We start from the raw sequence: 24,162 nt of genomic DNA on the forward strand, positions 1-24,162 counted from the left end.
AACCCAGGAGCACTTTACCACTGAGCCACATTCTCAGCCCTTTTTATTTTTTTGAGACAGGGTCTCTCTGAGTTACTGAGGCTGGACTTGAACTTGAGATCCTTCTGCCTCAGGCTCCAGAGCCACTGGAATTATAGGCGTGCACCACTGTGCCTGGCTATATTACTTTCATATTTTTTAAAGGCAAGATTAAAAATTTAAAAAAATATTGTGGTCACATTGCACAGTATCTTTGTTATGAGAATATTTGTGGTAAATTTTCTGAAGAGTCTTTGGATATGGTTTTCAAAATAAGTGACATAATCTGGAATGCCTTTTAGTATGATTAAACTGGTAGCTGAGCCAAGTGTACACTAAAAAGCTATGGAAGCAGTAGAAAGAGGAAAACAGAAAAGAGACAGATTATAGAGGTAAAATCTATAGGACTTTATAATTTTTGCAGTGTTTTGGGTTATTCTTAATTTTCATAGTAGTTTGAATGTTCTCAATATTTTTGTTGTTTTGTTTTTTTCATGGTACTAGGGATTAAATCCAGGGGTGCTTTACCACTGAGCCACATCCTATCCTCCCCCCGTTTTTTTTACCATGCAAGAGAACTTTATTACAAATGACAGTAGAGTGGAAGTGGGTAAAGTAAAGTAAAAACAACCTGAGACTCAAACAGCCAGCCAGCATTCTCAAGGAGAGAGTGGGCTTATCTCTAAGTAAAGATAAAGGAGACAATGCCGTCTCCAAATTTATTGCAGTTTGAGGTCTACTAGGAGAACTGGGGTCCACCTTCTGTACTCTTTGCCAGTCAGGAGTTCAACTCCTCCCTCGCGCTAGGAAGTAGAGTTCTTGTTGTTATTGTTTTAATATCTTTTAGTTGTCAGTAGATGTGGTGCTTAAGATCAAACTCAGGGCCTCACACATGCCAAGCAAGTGCTCTACCACTGAGCCACAACTCCAGCCCTTTGAGTGGTAGAGTTTTTGACCTTCCCCTTAAAATTTTAAGACAGGATCTCACTAAGCTGTCCAGGCTAGCCTCAAACTTGTGATCCTCCTGAATGACTGGGATTACAGGCATGTGCCACTGTGCTGGGGAATCCTTATTCTCTTTTAAAGATTATAATTTGTATCTTCAGTATAAACATTTACTTAAAATGTGTTACCTGGCAGGTTTTTTCCTACCCTTAAAAACAGCCACCAGGGAAATCTGTACAACACAGTTTTTCTGTCAGCAGGTGGCAGGCTTCTCTCTCCATGGCACAGTTCTACTCTTCAACTTTGTTTTATACAAATGTGTGCCACTGCCTCCAATTATATTATGGTATTCTTAATTCTGCTTCCAACCTGTATCTCAAATGGCAGAATATTTGAAGTAAGGTAAATGAGAGAGCTGTGATGTGATCAGGCGGTCTTTAATATTTTAGAAAACAGTTATCTTTCTTGTGTTATCATTCTTTCATTAACTCCCAGAGTTGCTTAAACAATCTAAAAAATTTAAACCAAGTATGACAACCTCAGCCATGGCAGACTTAAATGCCATTTTGTCATTTTTTTCCCATAGGTTTTCTTTTTCTTTTTGTACTGGGAATTGAACCCAGGTATGCTCTACCACTGAGGTACATCCCTAGCTGTTTTATTTTATTTTTAATTTTTATATGGGGTCTTGGTAAGCTGCTGAGACTGGCCTCAGATTTGTTAGTCTCCTGCCTTAGCCTCTTAAATTGCTTGGATTATAGGTGTGAGCCACTGGCTTTCCTTGTGTTGTTTATCTTCCTGTTCAGATTCTCTCTCTCTCTCTCTCTCTCTCTCTCTCTCTCTCTCTCTCTCTCTCTGTGTGTGTGTGAGTGGGGGGTACATGCGCACACGCCACTCTCTTTGTTTTTGGTTTTGTCTTTTATTTATTTATTTATTTGTTTGTTTGTTTGTCTTTGGAGGCATTAGGGATCAAACCTAGGGCCTGTTTGATGCTGGGCAAGCAATCTACTGCTATGTTATGTCTCTTTCTTCCTCATTCTCAAGTTGCTTGTACATTTCAAAATTGTTTAGTAGTTGATTGAGGGTTTGCTTAATTTGTTTAGCAAGTTCCTTCTTGTAAGTAAGTGGAAGAAGATAGTATTGCTTGCAAGATCCTTCCTGTCTTCATTTTATCTCTTCCACAGCCTGAACACATCACTTGCTCTCATTTACCTTACTTCAACTGTTCAGCCATTTGGCATATAGAATTAAGAAGACCATAATATAACTGGAGGCAGTGGCACATGTTTGTAATCCCAGTGGCTGGGAAGAGTGAGTCAGAAGGATGGCAAGTTTGAGGTCAGCATGGACAATTTAGTGAGATCCTATTTTAAAATAAATTAGAATGCTTGGGCAGCATGAGAGAGATGCTGGGTTCAATTGCTAGTACTTATAAAACAAAACATCATAATCTGCCAGGAGCTATACTGAAGGTGTGTGGTCCCAGCCAAAGGTTGCTGAGGCAGGAGAATGGATCCCTTGAGCCCTAAGTTAAAATCAGCTTGATCAACATAGCACCAGTCTCAAAAAACAAAAACAGCCAGTGGTCATGGCACATGCCTGTAATCCCATCCTCTGATGAGGCTGAAGCATGAGGATAGCGAGTTCAAAGCCAGCTTCAACAATTTAGCGAGACCCTGTCTCTAAATAAAATATTTTAGAAAGGGCTGGGGATGTAGCTCAGTGGTTAAACACAGTTCAATCCCTGGTACCAAAGAAAAAAGAAAACAAATCATAATAAAAGATCATCTTATGCTTGTGCAGCCTTACCCATAAACCAAGATCAGTTTGTTATCCCTATTTCACTGCATAATCATTGCTGATTTTATGCCTTTTTTTTTTTTTTTTTGCAAAACAGTGGAGTATGATCACTATGTGAAGCCTTTTTTAAAAAATTGTGTCGCATGGAAATGGAAGGCGATCCTCAGGATTATACAAAATGATATATAAGAGGAAAGGAGGGGTAAGACAAGATAATATAAATGGAAGAAATGATTTACAGTAGAAGGGGTAGAGAGAGAAAAGGGGAGGGGAAGGGAGGGGAGGGGGGATAGTAGAGAATAGGACAGACAGCAGAATACATCAGACACTAGAAAGGCAATATGTCAATCAATGGAAGGGTAACTGATGTGATACAGCAATCTGTGTACGTGGTAAAATTGGGAGTTCATAACCCACTTGAATCAAACTGTGAAATATGATGTATTAAGAACTATGTAATGTTTTGAACGACCAACAATAAAAAAAAAATTGTGTTGGCAGTGGTACATGCCCATAATCCCAGCAACTGGGGAGACTGAGGCAGTAGGATAACAAGTTTGAGGCCAGCCTCAGCAACTTAGTGAGACCCCATTTTAAAATAAAAAGGGATGGGGCTAGGGTTGTGCCTCAGTGGTAGTGTTTTGTTTTTTTTTTTTTTTGCACTGGGGATTTAATCCGTGGGCTCTCTACCACTGGGTAGAGAGTGTTTTTGTTGAGAACAGGGTCTTACTAAATTGTCTAGACTGGGGTTAAATTTGTGATCCTTCTACGTCAACATCTCAAGTGACTAGGATTACAGGTATGCACCACTGTGCCTGCTCACTTTTTAATATTTTGAGATAGGGTCTCACCACCCTAAAATTCCAAAGGAATTAGTTATTGGATCTATTCTGATGAAGGGAGACAGGATCAAGTTGAGAACCAAAGCATTATAGTATATTGAAATGTTGCAAAACAATCTCACTGTTAATTGACTTAAGAAAAAAGGAGAACTAGAACTAGAAAGCAAATAAAAACTGATAGGTTTTAACCTTAGGGTTAAATTGAGTTCACCCTGTATATTTACCTTTTTTAATCCTTAAAACACAGTCTAGCTGGAGCTGGGCTGGGGCTCAGTGGTAGTGTACTTGCCTGGCATGTGTGAGGCACAGGCTTCAGTTTTCAGCACCATATATAAAAATAAAATAAAATAAAAGTCTGTCAACAACTAAAAATAAATAAATAAATAAAAACAAAAAAGAAATAAGTCTAGTTAGGACTTGTTTTTTTGTTTTGTTTTGTTTTTAGGAAATAGCTAGTGAGTGGCAGAGTCAGCATTCAGTCTAATCTTGATTCTCTTTGAAACTTTTAGGGAAAGTTACTCCTTCTCGGTAATTTTGTCAATCAATATATGGCTGATCTTTAAATTTTTTTTTCTCTTTAGGAAGAAAAAGGATCAAAGTGTTTGATCTGGGGATCAAACCCAGGGCCTTGTACATGGTAGGCAAGTGCTGTACCATGGAACTATATCCCAGTCCTGATCTTTAAAATTCTTAAATTTTTCCAAACTACATATTATATAGATGTTTCATTCTATTTTGTGCACAACTTTGTGTGTGTGTGTTTGTGCGTGTGTACCTGTATATTTGGGGATGGCTTATCCTCAAATCCTAAACAAAAAAAATTGAAAAAACAATTATGTTTTATTGAATATATAAAGACATTTTTCTTGTCATTATGCCCTAAAAAAATATGGTATAACAATTGCTGTTACAGTATTTACATTCTGAGAGGTATTATTGGTAATATAGAAATGATTTGAAATATCCAGAGGATGCATGTATTTCATATGCAAATACTGTGCCGTTTTATATAAGGAACTTGGGCACCCTGGATTTGGGCATTTTCGGGGATTCTGAAACCAATGCCTGATGGATACTAAGGGACAACTGTATGTACTATATGTGTGTGTCTTTGTGTTCCAAATTTTGGTAAGGTGAGAAAATATGTCTCGCATTCCATGACTGTTTTGTAATTCTCTGTGTATGTATATGTATTTAATTCTGATATTAGGGTCTGAGTCTCAAAGATGTAAAAAATCTGAACATCATCTCAGTACAGATTGATTCATTTACTTTAGTGGAACAGAGACACATTTGGATCAGAACATCTTTTTCTGTTTTTGTTTGGTACTGGGATTGAACTGAGGTCCTAACACATGCTAGGCAAGTGCTCTACCACTAGCCTATGTCTGCAGCCCTTTGTATTTTTTATTTTAAGACAGGCTCTCATTAAATTGGTGAGGCTGGTCTCAAATTCATACGCCTTCTGCCCCAGCCTTCCAGAGTAGCTGGGATTATGTGTGTGCCTCTGTGCTTGACTTCTAAGTATTCTCTTGAAAAAAAAAACATATAATATGTGGTTTATTACTAGTCAGTGGTGTAAAATATGAGATTATGGGCGAAAGCTTAGTAGTTAATAAATCTGTTGTTTTAAATTTCAGCTCTACTACTTTTTAATGGTTTATCCTTAGACAAGCTATTTCACTTTTCTAAGCCCAGTTTACAGTTATCTTAGAATGGAGACTATTTGCCTAAATACTTCTTGCCCCCTTGACCCTTCAGGATTTTATATTAAGAATTATATTCTTAGTAGTGTCTTCTTAGGTTAAGATTTACCTAATGTAGCAAAAAATGTTTATACCAATAGTAGTTATTCAGTAAATATTAATTCTCTTATGCCCTGCTTTCTGTACTACAGCTAATTTTGTCTAACTTTCTGTTAGATATGGAACTCTCTTATAGTACATTCAATTATATAATGAATTTATAAAATACATTATTTATATGCAGTACTTTATTGGAGCCCTCAGATTTCATTTTAAGCTACTGATATTTAATTTTACTAAAACTATATGAGAAACATGGTTATTATAAAGCTTTTTGAATCACTTTGGAATCCTCCCTAATAAAAAACGTGCTCAGTTCATATGATTCATTGTGGATTTCAAAAAATATTAACTCGTGCAGTTCACTTTCAAGGATTTGCAATCATGGACATAGCTTTAGAGACGTCTTTTTTAGGAAGACAGGGGCGATACTGAGGATTGAACCCAGGACTCTGTTCAAGCTGTTTTTTGAGACAGGGTCTCGCTAAATTGCCCAGGCTGCCTCAAACTTATAATCTTTGTATGTTAGCCTTTGAGTAGCTGGTATTATAGCCTTATGACACTATGTCCTATGGAAAATCTTAATAATTAAGGTTTCATGAATCCTTGAATTGTGATCCATCATTTGTAAGGAATTTGTCCATTGTCAATATCTATTTTCCCTTGAGTCCTTTTTTATGTCTTACAATGTTGAGCACCACAAAATTAAGAAAGGTTTGTAGAAAATGATTAATGCATTTAAATAAATGAAAGTAATTTATAATTTTCACAGCCTTAAAAAAATCATTGTACTACATGTGCTTCCTTTATTTTTTTTCTATTTTTTTGTGGGAGATCGGGAGAGGGAGGTACTAGATATTGAATCCAGGGCCTCATAGATCTCACGCATGCTAGGCAAGCACCTTGTCAATTTAGCTACATCTCTAACCCCTTTTCATTTTGTTTGTTTGTTTATTTATTTATTTGGGTGCTGGGGATTTAACCCAGGGCTTCATGCATGCTAGACAAGCCCTCTTCCTTTAGGCTACATCCTCAGTCCTCCTTTTGTTATTTTCTATGCATATGAAAATTAAGTATAGTTTTTCTATAAATGACATCATACTGTGACATTGTTAATAATGTTTCTCTAATTAATTTATTCCCTGATCACAAATTTAATACTATAATTTATTTAGCCAGTTCGTTGTTGAACATTTTAGATTTTTTCCCCCATTATTTTTAGGGTTGTGTTTTGTTTTGTTTTGTTTTGGCTTGGTTTGGTTTTTGGTACTGGGGATTGGATTCAGGAGCACTCGACCACTGAGCCACCTCCCCAGCCCTGTTTTGTATTTTAGAGACAGGGTCTCACTGAATTACTTAGCACCTTGCTGTTCCTGAGGCTGGCTTGAACTCGTGGTCCTCCTGCCTCAGCCTCCGAGCCTCTGGGATTATAGGCGTATGCCACTGTGTCGGCTTTCCCCCATTTTTCATTACAGTAAACAATGGATCAGTGAATGTATTTGTAGCTACTGTGTTTGTACTTGTCTGTGATTGTTTAAATGGATTTGGGGGGGTCAAGGGTTGTGTACAAATATGTCCCTTTTTTTTTTTCTTTCACTTTTTCATCTAAAAGTACTCAGAAGTGAACCCAGGGGCACATTACCATTGAGCTAGGTCCCCAGCAGTTTTAATTTTTATTTTACAACAGTGTTTCACTAAATAGCTGAGGCTGGCTTCCAATTTATGATCCTCTTGCTTTAGTATCTTGAGTTGCGGGGGTTATAGGTGTACCCAGAAATTATAGATGTGCATTGCTATGTCCGGCTTCAAAGAAACTTTTTTTTGCGGGGGGAGGAGGGTACTGGGAATAGAACCTGGGGTGCTTACCACCAAATTACATTTCCAGCCCTTTGTATTTCTGATTTTGAGACAGGTCTCACTAAGTTGCTTAGGGTCTTGCTAAATTCCTGAGGCTGGCCTTGAACTTGGAATCAGCCTCCCAGGTCTCTAGTATTATAGGCATGTACCACCACCACATCCAGCCTGAGAAATGTTTTGGTAGCAAAATAGGAAGTGGTAATTTTCAGCATTTCAGGTTCATTGAATAATTGACAGTATGTAAAAAGCTCTGACTAGTTATTCAGAAGTGTGAGTATATATTCCTTTCTCCATTGACAAAAACATCCATACTTGTTAATACTAAAAACGGACTTCCAATTTCAGTATGATAATGGGAGGAAAATAATCTTGCAGGAATTTGAGTCCTGTATGAGAAGTTCTCTGCTCTTTTGTATATTAATTTAAAATCTGGAGCTTGCCAACAGGAGCAATATGAATGGTTTCTGTTTGTATGATAGTGAGTAAGGAAACTCCAAAGCAACAGGGTGCATTCATTATGAACAAAGATCAAAGTCCGTCCTGCTGCTAAAGAACCTGTTTTTATGACTTCTTGCTTCTTTGTATCTAGTCTGAAAATAATAAATTATTTGAAACAAAATTCATTTTCTTATGCTTCTCTTATGCCCTTGTTCTTTTCTTGTGGTACATTTTCTTTTTCTTTTTTTTTTAATATTTACTTTTTAATTTTTTTTTAGGTGAACACAATATCTTTATTTATTTATTTATTTTTTATGGTGCTGAGGATCGAACCCAGTGCCTCACGCATGCCAGGCGAGTGTGCTACCACTTGAGCCATAGGACTGGGAGTGTAGCTTAGTGGTAAGGTGCCCCTGGATTCATCCTTTAGTACAAAAAAAAAAAAAATACATATGGCACCTAAACACATCACTGATATGATCATTTGTTTATTATTCCTTAGACATTCTTATACAAAGATTTTTCCTCCCAAAATAGGACTCTTGCTTTAGATACTCAACTTTTTGGCTCCTTACTAGATCATGTATGTCTCAATGAGTACCATGTAGATTGTATATATTTCAGTAGTACACCATGTACATTTCAATGTATGTGTACCATCTAGTAATCTGCAGGAATGGATTCTGTAGAGAAGCCTGTTTTTTAATCCATTTCTGCCAGTTACCAGCTATAAGCTTTAATTTACTGTAAAATGAGGATGTTAATAACACATGCCTTCTAGATTCCTTTTGTTTTGATTTTTTGGTATTGGGGATTGAACCTAGGGGTGTTTTACTAGGGAGCCACATCCCCATCCCCTCCCCGCCCCCTTTTTTTAAACTTTGGAACAGGGTTTTGCTGAGTTGCTTAGGGCCTTATTAGGTTGCCAGGGCTGGCTTTGAATTTGCAATCCTCCTGCCTCTGCCTCCCAAATTGTTGGGACTAAAGGTGTGTACCACCATACCCAGTTTAGGATTATTTTAAGTATTACATGGAATGAGGAATGTCAGGTACTTAGAATTTAATACATTTAGTTATTTTTCATAATAAATTTTAAGAGCTGCTTATTTTTTATTTATTTATTTTGTGTGTGTGTGTGTGGGGGTGCGGTGCTAGGGATTGAACCTAGGGCTTTATGCGTGGGAGGCAAGCACTCTACTATATCCTCAGCCCAAAAGCTGCTTAATTTTTAAATTTCATGTGTGCATTGCAATTTGTCCATTCCTCCTGTATTGTTACAGCCCCTCCCCCCACCTTTTAAAATTTTGTTAAGGGTTTCACTACATTACCCAGGTTGGCCTCAAACTTGTTGGTCCTCATGCCTCTCAGCCTCTTGAGTAGCTGGGATTACAGGTGTGCATCACTGCACTGGGTTCTCCTGTATTATTGATCATTTAGATATTGGCATTGAGGTCTGCAGTATCCCAGTGTTATAAAACAAATCTGCAATAAATTTCCTTGCAACAAAATATTTGTGCATGACCTATTCCTTAGGATAAATCAACACAAAATTGAGCTGGGTGGTGCATACCTGTAATCTCAGCTACTTGGAAGGCCTAGGCAAGGGGATGGTTTGAGTCCAGGAGTTGCAAACTGGAAAATAAAAGCAAGATTTGATCTCTAAAAGAAAAAACAAGGGGCTGGGGTTGTGGTTTGGTGGCAGAGCACTTACCTAGCATGTGTGAGGCATTGGGTTCAATTCTCAGCACCACATAAATAAATTTTTTAAAAAAAGCAATTAAAACCTTTTTGTGTTGTGCTTAATACAGAATGCTAATTCAGTTTACTGAAAAAGCTGAAATATTGCCTGCAGAGTAGAGAGTGTTGATAAAATAATATATATTTACATATTTGTAGGTTAGTTATGTTCCTAATGATAAAGCTTCCCTGAGCTCATATTCTAACTTATCTCTCAGGTCCTGACATGATATTAGCATATTGCCAACCTACTACTCAGTTTAAGAGCAAGACTGGTTCTCTTCAAAAAAATAAAAATATTTTAATCACAACAGTTCCATTGCTGTTTTTTTCTTTCTTTCTTTTCTTCTTTTTTTATAGAAAACTTCAAACTTCTTTAATCTATTCTGTGAATCTATTGTATTTTTTCCCCCCGCTGCTTTTATTTTTAACAGAAAAGGAACATTTCCCAGGTTTTTTGTTTTGTTTTTTTCTTTTTGAGACAAACTCTCCCTTGTTGCCTCAACTGATCTTGAAAGAGCTAGACCTGGTTACCTATAGTCCCAGGTGCTCTGGAGGCTTAAGCTTGAACTCCTGCCTCAAGTCTCCTGAGCAGATCAGATTACAGCTGTGCACCACTGCCCAAGACTTCCAAGCAGTTGGGATGGCAGGCTGCCAGGCCCAGTTCTTCCTTTTTTTTTTTTTTAATAAAGCTTAGTATTCATATTTTATGTCATTGTCTTATTTTTTTAAGAGAGAGAGATAGAGGGAGAGAGAGAGAGAGAATTTTTTTAATATTTATTTTTTAGTTATTGGCGGACACAACATTGTTGTTTGTATGTGGTGCTGAGGATCGAACCCGGGCCGCACGCATGCCAGAGGAGCGCGCTACCACTTGAGCCACATCCCCAGCCCCATGTCATTGTCTTATTAAACTTTATTTTTAAATATGGAAAAATATGTAGATATACATAAAAATCACTTTAAATCTACTGCCCTGTAGTAAAGACTACTCATATTCTATTGACTGCATCATGTCTTTGTTCACAAGCCTTAAATGAGATCTTTTATTTTTACTTATAAGTAAAATTCATGTAACATAAAATATACCACTTTAACTTTTTTTTTTTTTTTAAATAACCTTCACCTTCTGATACTGGGAATTGAACCCAGAGCCTCACACAGGCAAGGCTGGCACTCTACTACTGAGCTACATTTTCAGCCCTTTTAAAATTTCAAAACAGGGTTCCACTTGGTTGCCCAGACTGGCTTCAAACTTGTGATCTTCCTACCTTAGCCTCCAGCTAGTATTACAGGCATGTGCCCCCAACTTGGACATTTAGCCATTTTTAAGTGTAGTTTGGTGGCTTTAAGTACATTTACATTGTTGTACAACCAGCTCTATCATCCATCCACCTTCAGAATTCTTTTCATCTCCCCAAACAGAAATTGTGTACCCATTGAGCAATAGCTTTCTATCCTCTTTTCCCCAGTGCCCTCCACCACCTACCAAGCCTTTTTTTTTTTTTTACTTTGTATTGAAATATAGTATTTATGCTGAAAAGTGCACTTTTCCTAAGCACCCGACAAACCAAAACACCACAAGGAAGGGAATGCATGCGTTAATGTAGAGGTTCCTTCTTACACTGCAGAGCTGGCTATCAGTGTTATAATAGTACCGATTTTCCTTCTCTTAATTAACTATCGAGGTTTTTTTTCCAATTGCTTGTACTCTGTAGTCTGGTGACTTAGCTCAGAGCCAGGAGGGCTGTCACCCAAAGCATAATAAAGCACTGTGCAGAAGTGCGTCACAAGACTGTTTTTGCATAGGGCTTGGTTAAGGCTTTTGGAACCGCCCTCAGTTGCACCTTGTTCTATATTAGTCCTTCTCAGACAGGAAGAATTTTCTTTCGCTTGTGTAGCCGGTCCGGTTACCTTCAGGGTAAGTGTGTGCATTTCATGTAAACATGAGTTTTTTGTATTTAACTTTTTATATGATAGTTTTTTGATTCTTTATCTTGTTGAAAATTTGGGGCATTTAAAAATTCAAATTAGGAAATAAAAGTAGAACAGTCCATTGTAGTATAAAACTATAGTTTGCAAAGATCTGAATGTATAAAAGTTTCAAGTGTCTTGGGCTCAGAAATTACATTTTATGCATTCTAAGAGTTTCTTGTTTGACATTTTGATGTTAGGAGGAAGCAAAATACACTAAGGAGTGTTTCAAAGGTGGGGGAAAAATAATTTAAGATCCAAGTTTGCTTTTCATTCATTTGCTCTGTGATTTGGTTTTGATGGTAGCTACATGCTTTGTGTCTCTAGGATTAGGTATAGTTTATTCTGGCTTAGAATAATAATTATTTTTTGTTGTGTGCCTCTGAGCCTTACCTCAGGGTATTATAGACTGAGATTACACTGATATATTTTATAAGTTGATAAAAGTTGTATTGCTGATGTAACAACTTGAATATTGAGAATTAAGATTCATACATAGGGCTGAGGATGTACCTCAGTGGTATAGCACTGTGGGTTCGATCCCTAGCACTTCTTTCTGCCCCCCCCCCCAAAAAAAGTAAACAATGTTATCAAGATTCAAATATGTATATTACAGTAAAAGCCTGAGACAGTATGCTAAGTTATATTTAAATAATTTAAATACCAGGCAAGAGCTCTACTGCTAAGCCATAACCCCAACCCCATTTAACCCCCCAACTTTAAATCGGAAAAATTAAATCTGCAGCAGGCCATTTCATAAAGTAGTTTGCTTTTTTTTTTTTTTTTTTGGTGGTACTGGGGATCAAACGCAGGATCTTCCACATGTTAGATGAGTGCTCTACCACCGGAGCTTGGTTGTATTACCCAAGCTCCGCATCTGTGGACAGAGCTTGCCATCTGTGCTATTGTTCTAGGACAAAGTCAAGGGCAGAAGAACTCAAGGGTGCCTCAAGGGTCATCAGTATTAGTTACTTAATTTCTACCTGTCCTGGTTTATTCATCTTGAAAACTGCCATTGGGTATTAGAATTAATAAGAGCAGGAAGGATAAAGGAATGCATTCTCAGCTCTGATATTGTCCATTTTCACAAGTATCTAAAATTCTGACTGATCTGTTTTTACTAAGATAATTTGTATGAATTGCTAATTTATTTATTTATTTTAATTTTTTTTTTTAGTTGTAGTTGGACACGATACCTTTATTTTATTTATTTTTATGTGGTGCTAAGGATCGAACCCAGGGCCTTGCATGTGCTAGAGAGGGCTCTACCACTGAGCCACAACCCCAGCCCAGAATTGCTAATTTTTAAATAAAAAACCTTTGAAATTTATTTCTTATTCTCTTTCCTTCTCTATTATCCCTTTTATTCAGTTTCATTTTTGTGTTATATCTATTGAGTAAGTTTCACTTTCCCGTTTGTGCAATCTTTTTTCATTGCTGAATTAAAATTCTCAGGGAGAATTATTGAAATGCCGCAAGAAAATGATTCTAACCTTACAAAACAACAACAACAAATTTATAGTTTGCTTTTTCATGTGCTAACCCTTCTAAGAAAGTGACATCTTTAAAACAAACAAACAAACAAAAAATAAGCTTGCAGGGAATGGGGAGTGGTGGCAGAGGCAGGAGAGTCGCAGGTTTGAACCCAGCCTGGGCAACAACATAGTGAGACCCAGACTTAAAAAAGAATCAAAAGGGTTGGGGATGTAGGTCAGTTGAAGAGTGCCCCTGGGTTCAAAAAGAAAATATACAGGTCTTTAAAAATACTTAGTTTGTATTCAGATACTTTAAGACTTGTTTTAAAGCAAATGAATTTTTTTCATGTAGACATACCGATTCTCATTAATTGACTTATGAAATATTAGAATGACATACCATATCTAGAATTTTTACTTATCAAGTTTGTGCCATTTAAGTGAAATTCTTACCTCTTATTCAGCCTTTAGCCTTGTACTACACATCCCTTGTCATGAACACTGCTATGGTAGAAACCTTAGCCTCATATTGAAAGAATACGGAATAAATTTTCTTCAGTTTTCACATTTTTTTCCAGTACACATTTGAAGATCCCAGATCTAAGAACTTTAAAACCACCTTTGAAGAGAGTTCAGAGTCCAAGGGTAGTGTCTTCTATTTTTGAATTTGTCTTCTACACTTGATGTGTTTTTTCCAGCAACTCTTCTGTTGAAGCATCTGCAACAGATGACTGTTGGCAGAGCAAACAGAACTTTGTATACACCAGGTATAGGTTTACAAGCCTATTGGTTAAAAATACACTGTCCTCATTTTCAATGTCTGTCTTTGGATAGTGCCAGAAGGCTGACATTTATGCCGTAGTCTTTATACTTTCATAAGTGATACAGAACCTCAGATTTTTACAAAAGGATGGCAGTATCATTTCATGTGAGATCATCTTTGAATAAGGATGGATTCTAGTCAGATTAACAGTGATGATTGGGAAGTATGAAAGCTCTTCAGTTGAAATTTGCATATCCATGAATTGTTTAAAGCTGATCATTTTCAAGTTTCTGATCACTCCTTGTTTTTGTTAAGATATTTGAAGAGACCATTAGAATTATTTTTTGGTTTTAATGGGGATTGAACCCAGAGGCACCCTACCACTGAGCTGTATCCGCAACCAACAAACCCACCTTTCCTTCCTCCCTTTTTGTCTCTCTCTGACCCAGGGTGCTTTATCATTGAGCTATATCCCCCAGCTTTCTTTTCTTTTCTTTTCCTTTTTTTTTGTTTTGTTTTGTTTTGGTTTGGTTTTTGGTTTTTGGTAGCAGTGATTGAACCTAGGGTCACTTAGCCACTGAGCCTCATCCCTTTTAAGACAAGTTGCTGAGGCTGACCTGGAACTTTGAATATTCCTGTCTCAACCTCCTGAGTTGCTGAGCTTACAGTAGGAGCCACTGCAACTGGCTTTGTTATACACCTTTTAATAATAAAATTTAAGAAAAAGTCAAGTTTTCCTCCTTCAATTAAGTTGCTCTTTGAAGTAATATATTTTTTTCTTTCCTTTTTTGGGTAGCAGGGATTAGACCCAAGGGCACTTAACTACTGAGCTACATCCCCAGCTGGTTTTATATATATATATATATTTTTTTATTGTTGGTTGTTCAAAACATTACATAGTTCTTGATATATCATGTTTCACACTTTGATTCAAGTGGGTTATGAACTCCTATTTTTACCCCGTATACAGATTGCAGAATCACATCAGTTACACTTCCATTGATTTACATATTTCCATACTATGGTTTTATATTTTATTTTGAGACAGGGTCGTGCTAAGTTGCTCAGGGCCTACCTAGGTTGCTAAGGCTGACTTTGAACTTGAATTCTCTTACCTCAGCCTCCTGAGTTGCTGGGATTACAGGCATGTGCCACTTCACCTGGATGAAACAGAATTTTAATTATAAAATTTTACTTATCTGGACTAAAGTAAAAATCAATATAGAGTGAAAATGAATTAGTAATTTTCCCTATGGTTTATAGTGCAAGAAAGACAAAGTCAGAATAATGATAAGGGACATTTTTAAACTTTTTGGTTTAATGAATAAATACATATAAACTTTACCAAAACATCTAAAATATGTACATTGTGCCAGATATTATGTTAGATTCAAACACAACTCAGATCTTAGTTGTATTATGCTACAAAATGGTATTTATTTATTCATTTATTTAGGTGATGATAGGGATTGAACCCAGGGATACTTCCCACTCTGGAAGATTTTATTAAAAGAAAATGGAATGGAAAATTTTTTGTACATTTTGATTTTTTTTGTATATTTTTATTCTTTTTTTTTTTTTTTTTTTTTGTACTGGGGATTGAACCCAGAGGCACTTTACCACTGAGTTATACCCACAGCTGATTTTACATTTTATTTCAAAACAGGGTCTCCATTAGTTGCTTAGGGCCATGCTAAACTGCTGAGGCTGGCCTCAAACTTGTGATCCTCCTGCCTTAGCCTCTGAAGTTGCTGGGATTACAGTCATGTACCACCAGGCCTGGTTGATTTCTTCATTCTTCTTACTTTGTTTCATTTTTATATTCCTACATTGATTCAGTAGTGCCAACACACAATTTTTCTACAACTGTATCCTTCCATTCAGAGAAAATGTTGATAAAATATTCTTGCAATTAAGCATTTTCTTGCAAATATGAACTTAATATTCATATCTTCTTAGCACCATATAAATTCTTGTGTATAATATTTTAAAGCCAAAACTTGGCTGGATAGAGTAAATCCTTTGCTGAACTTCTTGGAAAAGAGAAAAAGATGCCTGAGATAACATGGCATTTAAATAATACCAAAAGGACCCTCTTAGTATGTCATTAGCATACATGAAGAGCCTAAAATTTATGTATGTCACGTATACCTTTTTTTTTCTCTCTTTTGCTATGACATCACCTGGGGAAAATACAGAAGATTGGATAGCCAAGATATGACTAATCAAGAGCCTGCTGTACTTAACAAAATGGTGGGTATTTGATTATTTCCAGTTCCATTTATTATGGTGAATCTTCACCTCTTTTGCTTCTTTCTCTAACCAGATAATTTTGGGACTGAAACTTTATATGGATAGAACCTCACATTGCTTGTTGAATTAATTTTAAAGGTACCTTTGAATTTTTTTCCCTTTAAATAAAATGAGTGTTATACTGCTTCTCAGCACATGAAATGGTTATTTTATACCTTTTACTGCTAAATTTCTTTGCTCAACAACACATTTAAACCATACAGAATGAATCCCCCCTACCCACCAGTACTGAGGATCAAACCCAAGGCTTTTTACATGCTAGGCAAGCAATCTACCACTGAGTAGAATGCCCTTAAATTTTTTTTAATATTTATTTTTTAGTTGTAGGTGGACATAATACCTTTATTTTATTTTTATGTGGTACTGAGGATCTAACCCAGTGCCTCACACATGCTAGGTAAGCACTCTACCTCTGAGCCACAACCCCTGCCCTTAATTTTTTTTAATACTTCTTGCACAACAATTGAGTTTGTGTATTAGAATGAGTTAAGAAAAATATAGGCTTTGGAACTACAGATGGCCTTAAATCTCAACTCATTCCTATAGTCAGATACTCTTCTCCTGAGCTATGCCCCACCCTTAACTCATTTCTTAATGGCTATGATGTCATTGATTGAGGGCAATAATCTGACCACTGTGAAATCACCAACTTCATGTTGCTCTCATATATAATGAAAAAGTATGAAGCTAGGTGTGGTGGTACATTCCTGTAATAGAGCAACTAGGGAGGCTGAGGCAGAAGGCTAGCCTCAGCAATTTAGCAAGGCCCTACTAAGCAATAGTAAGACCCTATCTCAAAAAAAAAAAATTATGTAATATTTGTAATAGCACAAACTAAGCGCTCAGTAAATAATCTGCACGTTAGTGTTTTAGACATGTAAGTAGCAGATTTAGTAATACACATTTGCATCAGTTCTCTATATTCACAACGTTGAATCCTAGAAATAACAATTTGGAAAACGCTTTTCTTCCTTTATTTAACTGATTACAAAAATAAAAATCGTACGTATCAGTGGGATATCAGATTTTTTGCTACATGTAGACATTGTGCAATGATTGTCAATTTATTTTATTTTTTTGATACCATGGATTAAACCCAGGGATGATTAGCCACTGAGCTTATCCCCAGCCCTTTTTGTATTTTATTTAGAGACAGGGTCTCACTGAGTTGCTTAGCACCTTGCTTTTGCTGAGGCTGGCTTTCAACTGGCCATCTTCCTGCCTTCATCTCCCGAGCTTCTGGGATTACTGGCATGCACCCCTGCACCCCACTTTTACAGTACATACTTCTTATCTATAGTCCCTCCCTGTGCAGTAGTGTACCAGAACTTTTGACTCTTAAATGTAGCTTAGTATCCATTGATTAACCTAAAAACCTGTTTTAAAGAAAGAGCTACCTAACTGGGGTGTTAGCTCAGTGATGGAACACTTGCCTAGCATGTGTGAAGCACTGGGTTTGATTCTCAGCACCATATATAAATAAAATAAAGGTCCATTGACAACTAAAAAAATATTTAAAAAAAAAAAAGAAAAACTACCTCATGATCTATTTTATTTTTCTTTTGGTTCTTTTTGTTGTTGTTCTTCCTCTGTTCCTCTTTTTAATTTTTCTTCTTTCCATTTTTTTCCACTTTGAGCCTATAACTTAGAACATAACTTAGCAAGGAGATGTATTAGTCATGCTTGGTAAATCTCTTGTTCAGTTTACTTTGTCTTAGCCAATATATGATTGAAGTCAAAAGTTGACTCAAAGTGATGATTAAGTGGTCAGTTTAGTTATTGCTGTTTTGTTAAACCATATGGATCTGTTATGTTTTTCAAAACTATTCCAACATTGCCTGTTTTGTATGGTTCAATCCATATGAACATGGACATGATACATCTGTTACATGTTCTGGTGTTTGATTCATTGGGATTGAGCATATATCTCTATAAAATTAAACCAGTCTAAAACTCTTATTTTTGTTGACTTTTTTAACCCAAAATAAATACAAAGTGATGTAGAAATTTTCTACCATTAGAAACAATGTAATGATAATGGTACCCTTTATATGATTTGTTACTGGTTGGGGCCAGGACCCTCTAACTCTTATCTCTTTTAGAAGCAAGTAGTAATAAATTCAAACTATTAAATTATTAAGGAAAACAAGTAAAAGTTGTGGGTTTTTTTTTCTCTTCATTGTATTAATTTGTACCATTTTTTATTTGAGCTTGTTTTTTTTTTTTTTTTTTTCTAAAAATGTTGATAGATCTCATACATTGACAGGTCCTCAGGGTGTTACTTTTCTTGTGATCTGGCTCTAAACCTCTCCCTCCAGATTTTACACACTCTTTTCTCTGCACAATTAAGTTAAAGCTGGGTGTGGTAGCACATGCTTATAATCCCCGTGACTGAGACTGAGATAGGAGGATCACAAATTCAAGGCTAATTTAGGCAAAACAGCAATAACCTGTCAAGGGAGGGAGAGTGGGAGGGAAGAAAATGACCTGCCTCAAGGAGTGCCTTTAACCAACTGAGGACCTGTGAAGAGTCATTTGAGGCTCCATCATGAGTATTCTCCACAGTAAAGTTTCAATTTCTGATCTGGCTCTCTGACTAATTCTGTGACTGATTGTGTAATTTTGGGCAAATCATTTAATCTTTCTGAGCTTGTTTCCCTTCTGTAGAATAAGATATTTCAATTAAATAAAGTCATGTGAAAGAACCTTGTAAAGTTTAAAACACCACAAAATGCTAATCATTATTAGTAAATTGCACATATTACTTCCAGATCTGAAATTTATTAAAAGTATTGAAAACATTTTTTTGGACTCTCAAATAAAATAAAATGCCAACATCCCCCCTACATTTCCCAGTCCATGTCAAGTGGTTGCCAGAGACAGCAGCATGGCACAGTCTAGAGCTCCCAAACTCACAGTCTTCAAGAGTCAAGCTAATGGTTGTTAAGGAGGAAAGGGTGTAAATGACTATGATTAACTGGAGACTGGGGCCAGACTAGAGGAGGTGGCTACTACTTGGTTCTGGGCTTGTGGCCAGATCTCCACATTTTTCATGAAACGCCAGAAAGCAGGTATTTTAACTGAAACCTCCTAGTTCTTAAATGTTGGCAGCTCTTTTACACTTAAAAACTAGAGGCCCACATGTACAAACAGGCCCCTAGTCCAATCTCTGGTACAGACTGTTCTAAATTAAAATGACTGTAATTAAACTCTGAACACCTGGGTTGGGACTCAGACTCTGTACCTTACTTTGTGTGTGATCATTTAATTTAATTTTTCAGACTGTCACTATTTTATTTACAAAATAATAATTGTATAAGATAATATTTGCAAAGCATTGGCACAATGGATATGTAAATACTTATTATTCATTCTACAAATGCAAAGAGACACAGCTATCATATAATTAATTGGTAGTGCCTTCAGATTTTTTTTTTTTTTTTTTGTATTCTGGACACTCAGTTTTTCCATCATGCTCCAGAAAAGATTATGGAAAGATAGTGAAGTATGGAGTCAGAGACCTGGGTCCAAGTTTTGGCTGTGACCTTACACTATATGCTCTAGTTTCCTTATTTCTAAATACAGATCACATCTGCCTTGCAGATAAGATTATTGAGAAAATGTTTATAAAGACGTAGAACAGTATCCACTCATTGTCAACCCCTTGCCCTTTCAAGTGATCACAAAAATAAGAGCTGTACACAGGACTCTCGTACAGAATGAATGTTCATCATGTCTTGTTGACTGTCCTGCCATGGAAAGGTCAAAGTGCTTTTAAAGGCAAGAATTCCACAGGAGTGGTAGTACACACCTGTAATTCTAACTATTTAAGAGGCTGAAGCTGGAAGACCACAAGTTTGAAGCCAGCTGTGGCATCTTATGGAGACTTATTTCAAAATAAATAATAAGAGTAAGGTAAACTGTTCAGTGATAAACTGCCCCTGGGTTCACTCCCTAGTACTAGAGGAGACCAAAAAACATATTCAAGACAAACAGCTGCTTCTCTTTTTCTCACATTAGATCATGCTCTGATAGCTCTCCAATCTCAGCATATACTGCTTTTCCACTCCTTTCTCAGTTGGGTTGGCTCTTCCTCCTTAGCTTCAACACAAGTGATCTTCATTTTTTCTGTTTCCCTTATATTTTACTGGACTTCTTTGCAATGTGTAGTTATTTGGGTTCCTATATTGCAGTCAATGTTAGCGAATATGTGCCTTGAATAGAAGCTGTATCTTATTAACACTTTTTATTTCTTACAGTGTTGCTCAATCATTGTCTTATACTTACTGTGTGTTGAATGAATGGATGGATTTGTCCTTCTCTTCCTTGATGTGGAGGAAGGCCAAATATTTTTTAGGAAAGATTGTTATCATAAAAGTTGGAAATGCATGATTTTTTTCTTTTTCTTTTCTTTTTTTTTTTTTTTTGTACTGGGGATTGACCACTGAGCCATATCCCCAACCCTTTTTATGTTTTATTTTGAGACAGGGTCTTGGCTGAATTGCTTAGTTCCTTGGTAAGTTGCTGAGACTGGCCTCAAACTTGCTATCCTCCAACCTCAGTTTCTGGAGTCTCTGGGATTACAGGCAGGCACCACTACACCTGTCAGTAATTTTATCATTGGTTAAAATATGAATTGTATTATTTGTATGTACTGAATTATACTAACCCTTAGTTTGAGTTTAGGTGTAAGAATAACTGCTGGTTTGGTGGTTCATGCCTGTAATCCCAGCTACATGGGAGGCTTAGGCAGGAGGATCAACAGCAAGACCTCTCAAAAGTAAAAATAAAAACCGTAAGGGATGGAGTTCAGTGTTAAAAATGCCCCTGGATTCAATCCCCAATGTGTGTGGGGGGAGAGGGGGGTAAATAACAATACATTATTATAAATGGAATGCATTTGTGTATTATTAAACTTTGATGATGTTATAATTTCATTCTTGAAATTAGGATGATCATTAGTCTGGTACATTATTATTGGATTAATACCAAGAAGAGCCCAGAAATTTGATGACTATACAATAGAGATATTCATATTTAGCTTGTCCTAAAGTATCTACAAGATGATATAAAATTATTTAATACTGCTATTGAATTGTGAGTAAAATAGTTAACTTTGAAAACAGCTTATTTAGAAATCCTTTTTGGATATGGAAGTAGACTAATCATTAGGCATTTATTTTATTTGTACAAATACAGTATATTAAAGACCAGATACAGTAAATGTATTTTAGGTGTTAATGATCTTGTATTGATTCTAGGTGGGCTTCTATCAACATATATACTTAGATTCTTGTCAGAAAGGCTTTGTTCCTTCCTTCCCCAGCATTTTACATTACAGCAGCTTTAGCAGATGATAATTATTTTTCTTTAATCACAGGGGAAATTTTTAGCCCTATATTTATTTTTCATACCATTTTATTATAATCAAATTGAAAAGCTTTTGGACAATTGAAAATAACTTGCCCTTCATATTTGAAGTATTGTTGTTTTATGTGCCACCAAACCAGGTCTGTTTTTGTCCAAGAGAGATATGGAAGGAAGGGACTTAGGAGGTAAAAGTATGTGATACATTTCATCCTTCTCCTGCATTCAACTTCTTAATGTTCTGATCCTCTGTGGTCTTTGATTCTGTTTCTTGGACTGCATTCTAGAATGTTTGAGTTCCTGAGGAATATTTCTCTGTGTGTGTGTGTGTGTGTGTGTGTGTGTGTGTGTGTGTGTGTGTGTGTTAGCAGAGTGTATTATATGTATTTCATCCTATTGTTCTCTGGAGTAAAGAGGTGTTCTTTTCTACTATTATCTTAGTTCACTTCAGACCTATTTGAGTATTCTGCTTATTTTATTTTTCTGAAACAAATGTTTGTGTTTTGCCCAGAGGCATAGCTGTGTAAATGTCTGTAGCCACTGGTTCTCTTTCATCACTTGTGATTTAGAATTAACCAAGCTTACAGTGTAGCTGAAGCCAGCCTAAAAGATTTTTTGGAGAGCAAGTTATTTTGAGTTGCCTGAAATCATAATTTAATTATGATAAAGTGTTAAAGAAAATTAGTATGTGTCTAAAACCTTTTATCATTTGTGATCAGAAGACAACTGTTCTGTAATAAGCCATAATGTAAACTGTTGAAGAAGGAGCAAAGCCTGCCTGACAAGAATTCAGGGTATGTTGGTTGACTGGAGCCACCAAGTGGTCTTGGGGATAAACTCCTTCTGCTATCTAAACCTTTGAGAGAGTGATTTGCTTGAGACAAGAAAGACATCTTACTGAGTTGTGGACACACCAAAATAAAGCATTCAGTTTTCTCAGTGAAAATAGCATTGGTGACAAAGATCTTTTGCTACTCATAAATTGTGCCGTAAGTTACTTATTGAATCAAACATGTGCTCATTATTATGTACTTGCCAGTTGTGGCTGAGGTAAGAACAGAATTTGGTTGTCAGGTATCTGTAAAGGAGCTACAGAAGGGTTTTCCAAAACAGTAATGTTTCTTTAAACTCAATAAGAAAACAAGTCTAAATAATGTTCAGCATCATGTCCCTAGCATCTGGGAAGAGTATTTGGCCCAAAGGAGACACACCTTGTTAAGGGAATGAACAGGTTAATGAATAAAAAAAGGAGTGTAGGAGCAAGTACCTGTTTTCCTGTCTCATCTCTTGAAAAAAAATCACTGTAAAATAAATGTTTATATAACCTTTAATCCATTGAAATTCTTTAAAGCCTTACAAAGTTAAAAGGATCTCTGCATCAAGGTTGCTTGTATGGCAGGAGAGCCTATCATCCTATTTAAACATGGCTTTTAACAATTAAGTATGTAGAGACTGGGTGTGTAGCTCAGTGATAGATTCCATGCATTACTGAGGCTCTAGGTTTGATCCCCAGCACACCCCACCCCAAAATTTAGTGTTTGGTAGGTCTAAGTCTTTCATTCATGAGGAAATTTTTAATGATAGTACCTTGCTTTTCTGTACACCTATGTCATCTTTTAGTCTTTGTTAAACAGTCTACTGCTTTTCTGATTTTTTTTCTACTCTTGACCATATGTAGGAAAAACAAAATCTGATAGATGTACCTAGACAGATTATCTTACAGTATCGAACAGTAGTCCAGGGTATTTTTTTTTAATATATCTTTTAGTTGAGATATTTATTTATTTATATATTTTTTTAGGTACTGGGGGTTGAACTCAGGGGCACTCAACCACTGAGCCACATCCCTGGCCTTATTTTGTACTTTAAATTGTTTAGAGACAGGATCTCACAGAGTTACTTAGCACCTCACCATTGCTGAGGCTGGCTTTGAACTCGAGATCCTCCTGCCTCAGCCTTCCAAGCTGCTGGGATTACAGGAGTGTGCCACCACACCTGGCTTATTTTTATTTTTTTATTTCTATGTCGTGCTGAGAATTGAACCCAGTGCCTCACACATGCTAGGCAAGTGCTCTTCCACTGATCCACACCCCAGCCCTTGGGGAATTTTAAGTACATAAATATGTACTTAAATGAAATAAATATGTTATGAAATAATATGTTTATGAAATAAATATGTTAATATTGGCAGTAACTAATCCAGAATAAAGGCACATAAATAAAGATTACAGAGTATAACTAGTATAGAGTTTTGTTTTGAGCTACTATTGTTGTCTGTGATTTATATCTGACTTTTAAAATGATCCATAATATCCTTCTCCGGGTCCTACATACATAATGTAAGAGCACTATGTTCTTTTTCATTTCTTGTAATAGGATAGAAACAATCAAGAACACTTTAAATTGTTGAGCAACCCTAAAGCCTTTTTGTTGTTGTTTCCTTTTTTTTTGTATTATTTTTTTAATTTGTTTTAATCAGTTACACATGACAGTACAATGACCTTGACATATCATACATTTGAATCAGATGGGTTATGATTTCTCATTTTTCTGAGTGTACAGGTTGCAAAATAACCCTAAAGTCTTCATAAACCAGCCTGGTAGTGGCTTAAGTTTAGGTGGTCTGATACTTTTTATAGTTATCTTAACTTGAAATAATCTGTTGTAAAAATTATACAATGAAAAATTAATGAATTATTTAGGATATACTACCAAAAAAGAAAGATCTTAAAGCAACTTTTCAAATTTAAAAATATTTAAAGTATTGTAATTATCTTTACAAAAACTTGTGTGGAAAAATTGTGTAATATTTCCTTTCTGTTGAGAAA

General features: G+C 36.1%; 1 protein-coding gene across 3 annotated transcripts in view; it reads left to right on the forward strand.

The window, feature by feature from the left end:
- Nt5c3a (5'-nucleotidase, cytosolic IIIA) overlaps positions 1–24,162 on the forward strand; it is a 48,865-nt gene that overhangs the window by 11,229 nt on the left and 13,474 nt on the right. Inside the window, exons 1-2 of one of the 3 annotated variants that reach the window (XM_005319183.5) lie at positions 11,291–11,363; positions 15,853–15,907. The exons of 1 other annotated variant lie outside the window; for it this stretch is intronic. In XM_005319183.5, the coding sequence (XP_005319240.2) occupies positions 15,872–15,907 (36 nt within the window). In that variant the 5' untranslated portion in view covers positions 11,291–11,363; positions 15,853–15,871. Of the gene's footprint in view, positions 1–11,290; positions 11,364–15,852; positions 15,908–24,162 lie in introns of those variants that run through there. One more of the 3 variants, XM_005319182.3, reaches the window with a different exon arrangement.

This window comes from Ictidomys tridecemlineatus, chromosome 2 (assembly GCF_052094955.1).
Source record: "Ictidomys tridecemlineatus isolate mIctTri1 chromosome 2, mIctTri1.hap1, whole genome shotgun sequence".
Lineage (NCBI taxonomy): Eukaryota > Metazoa > Chordata > Mammalia > Rodentia > Sciuridae > Ictidomys > Ictidomys tridecemlineatus.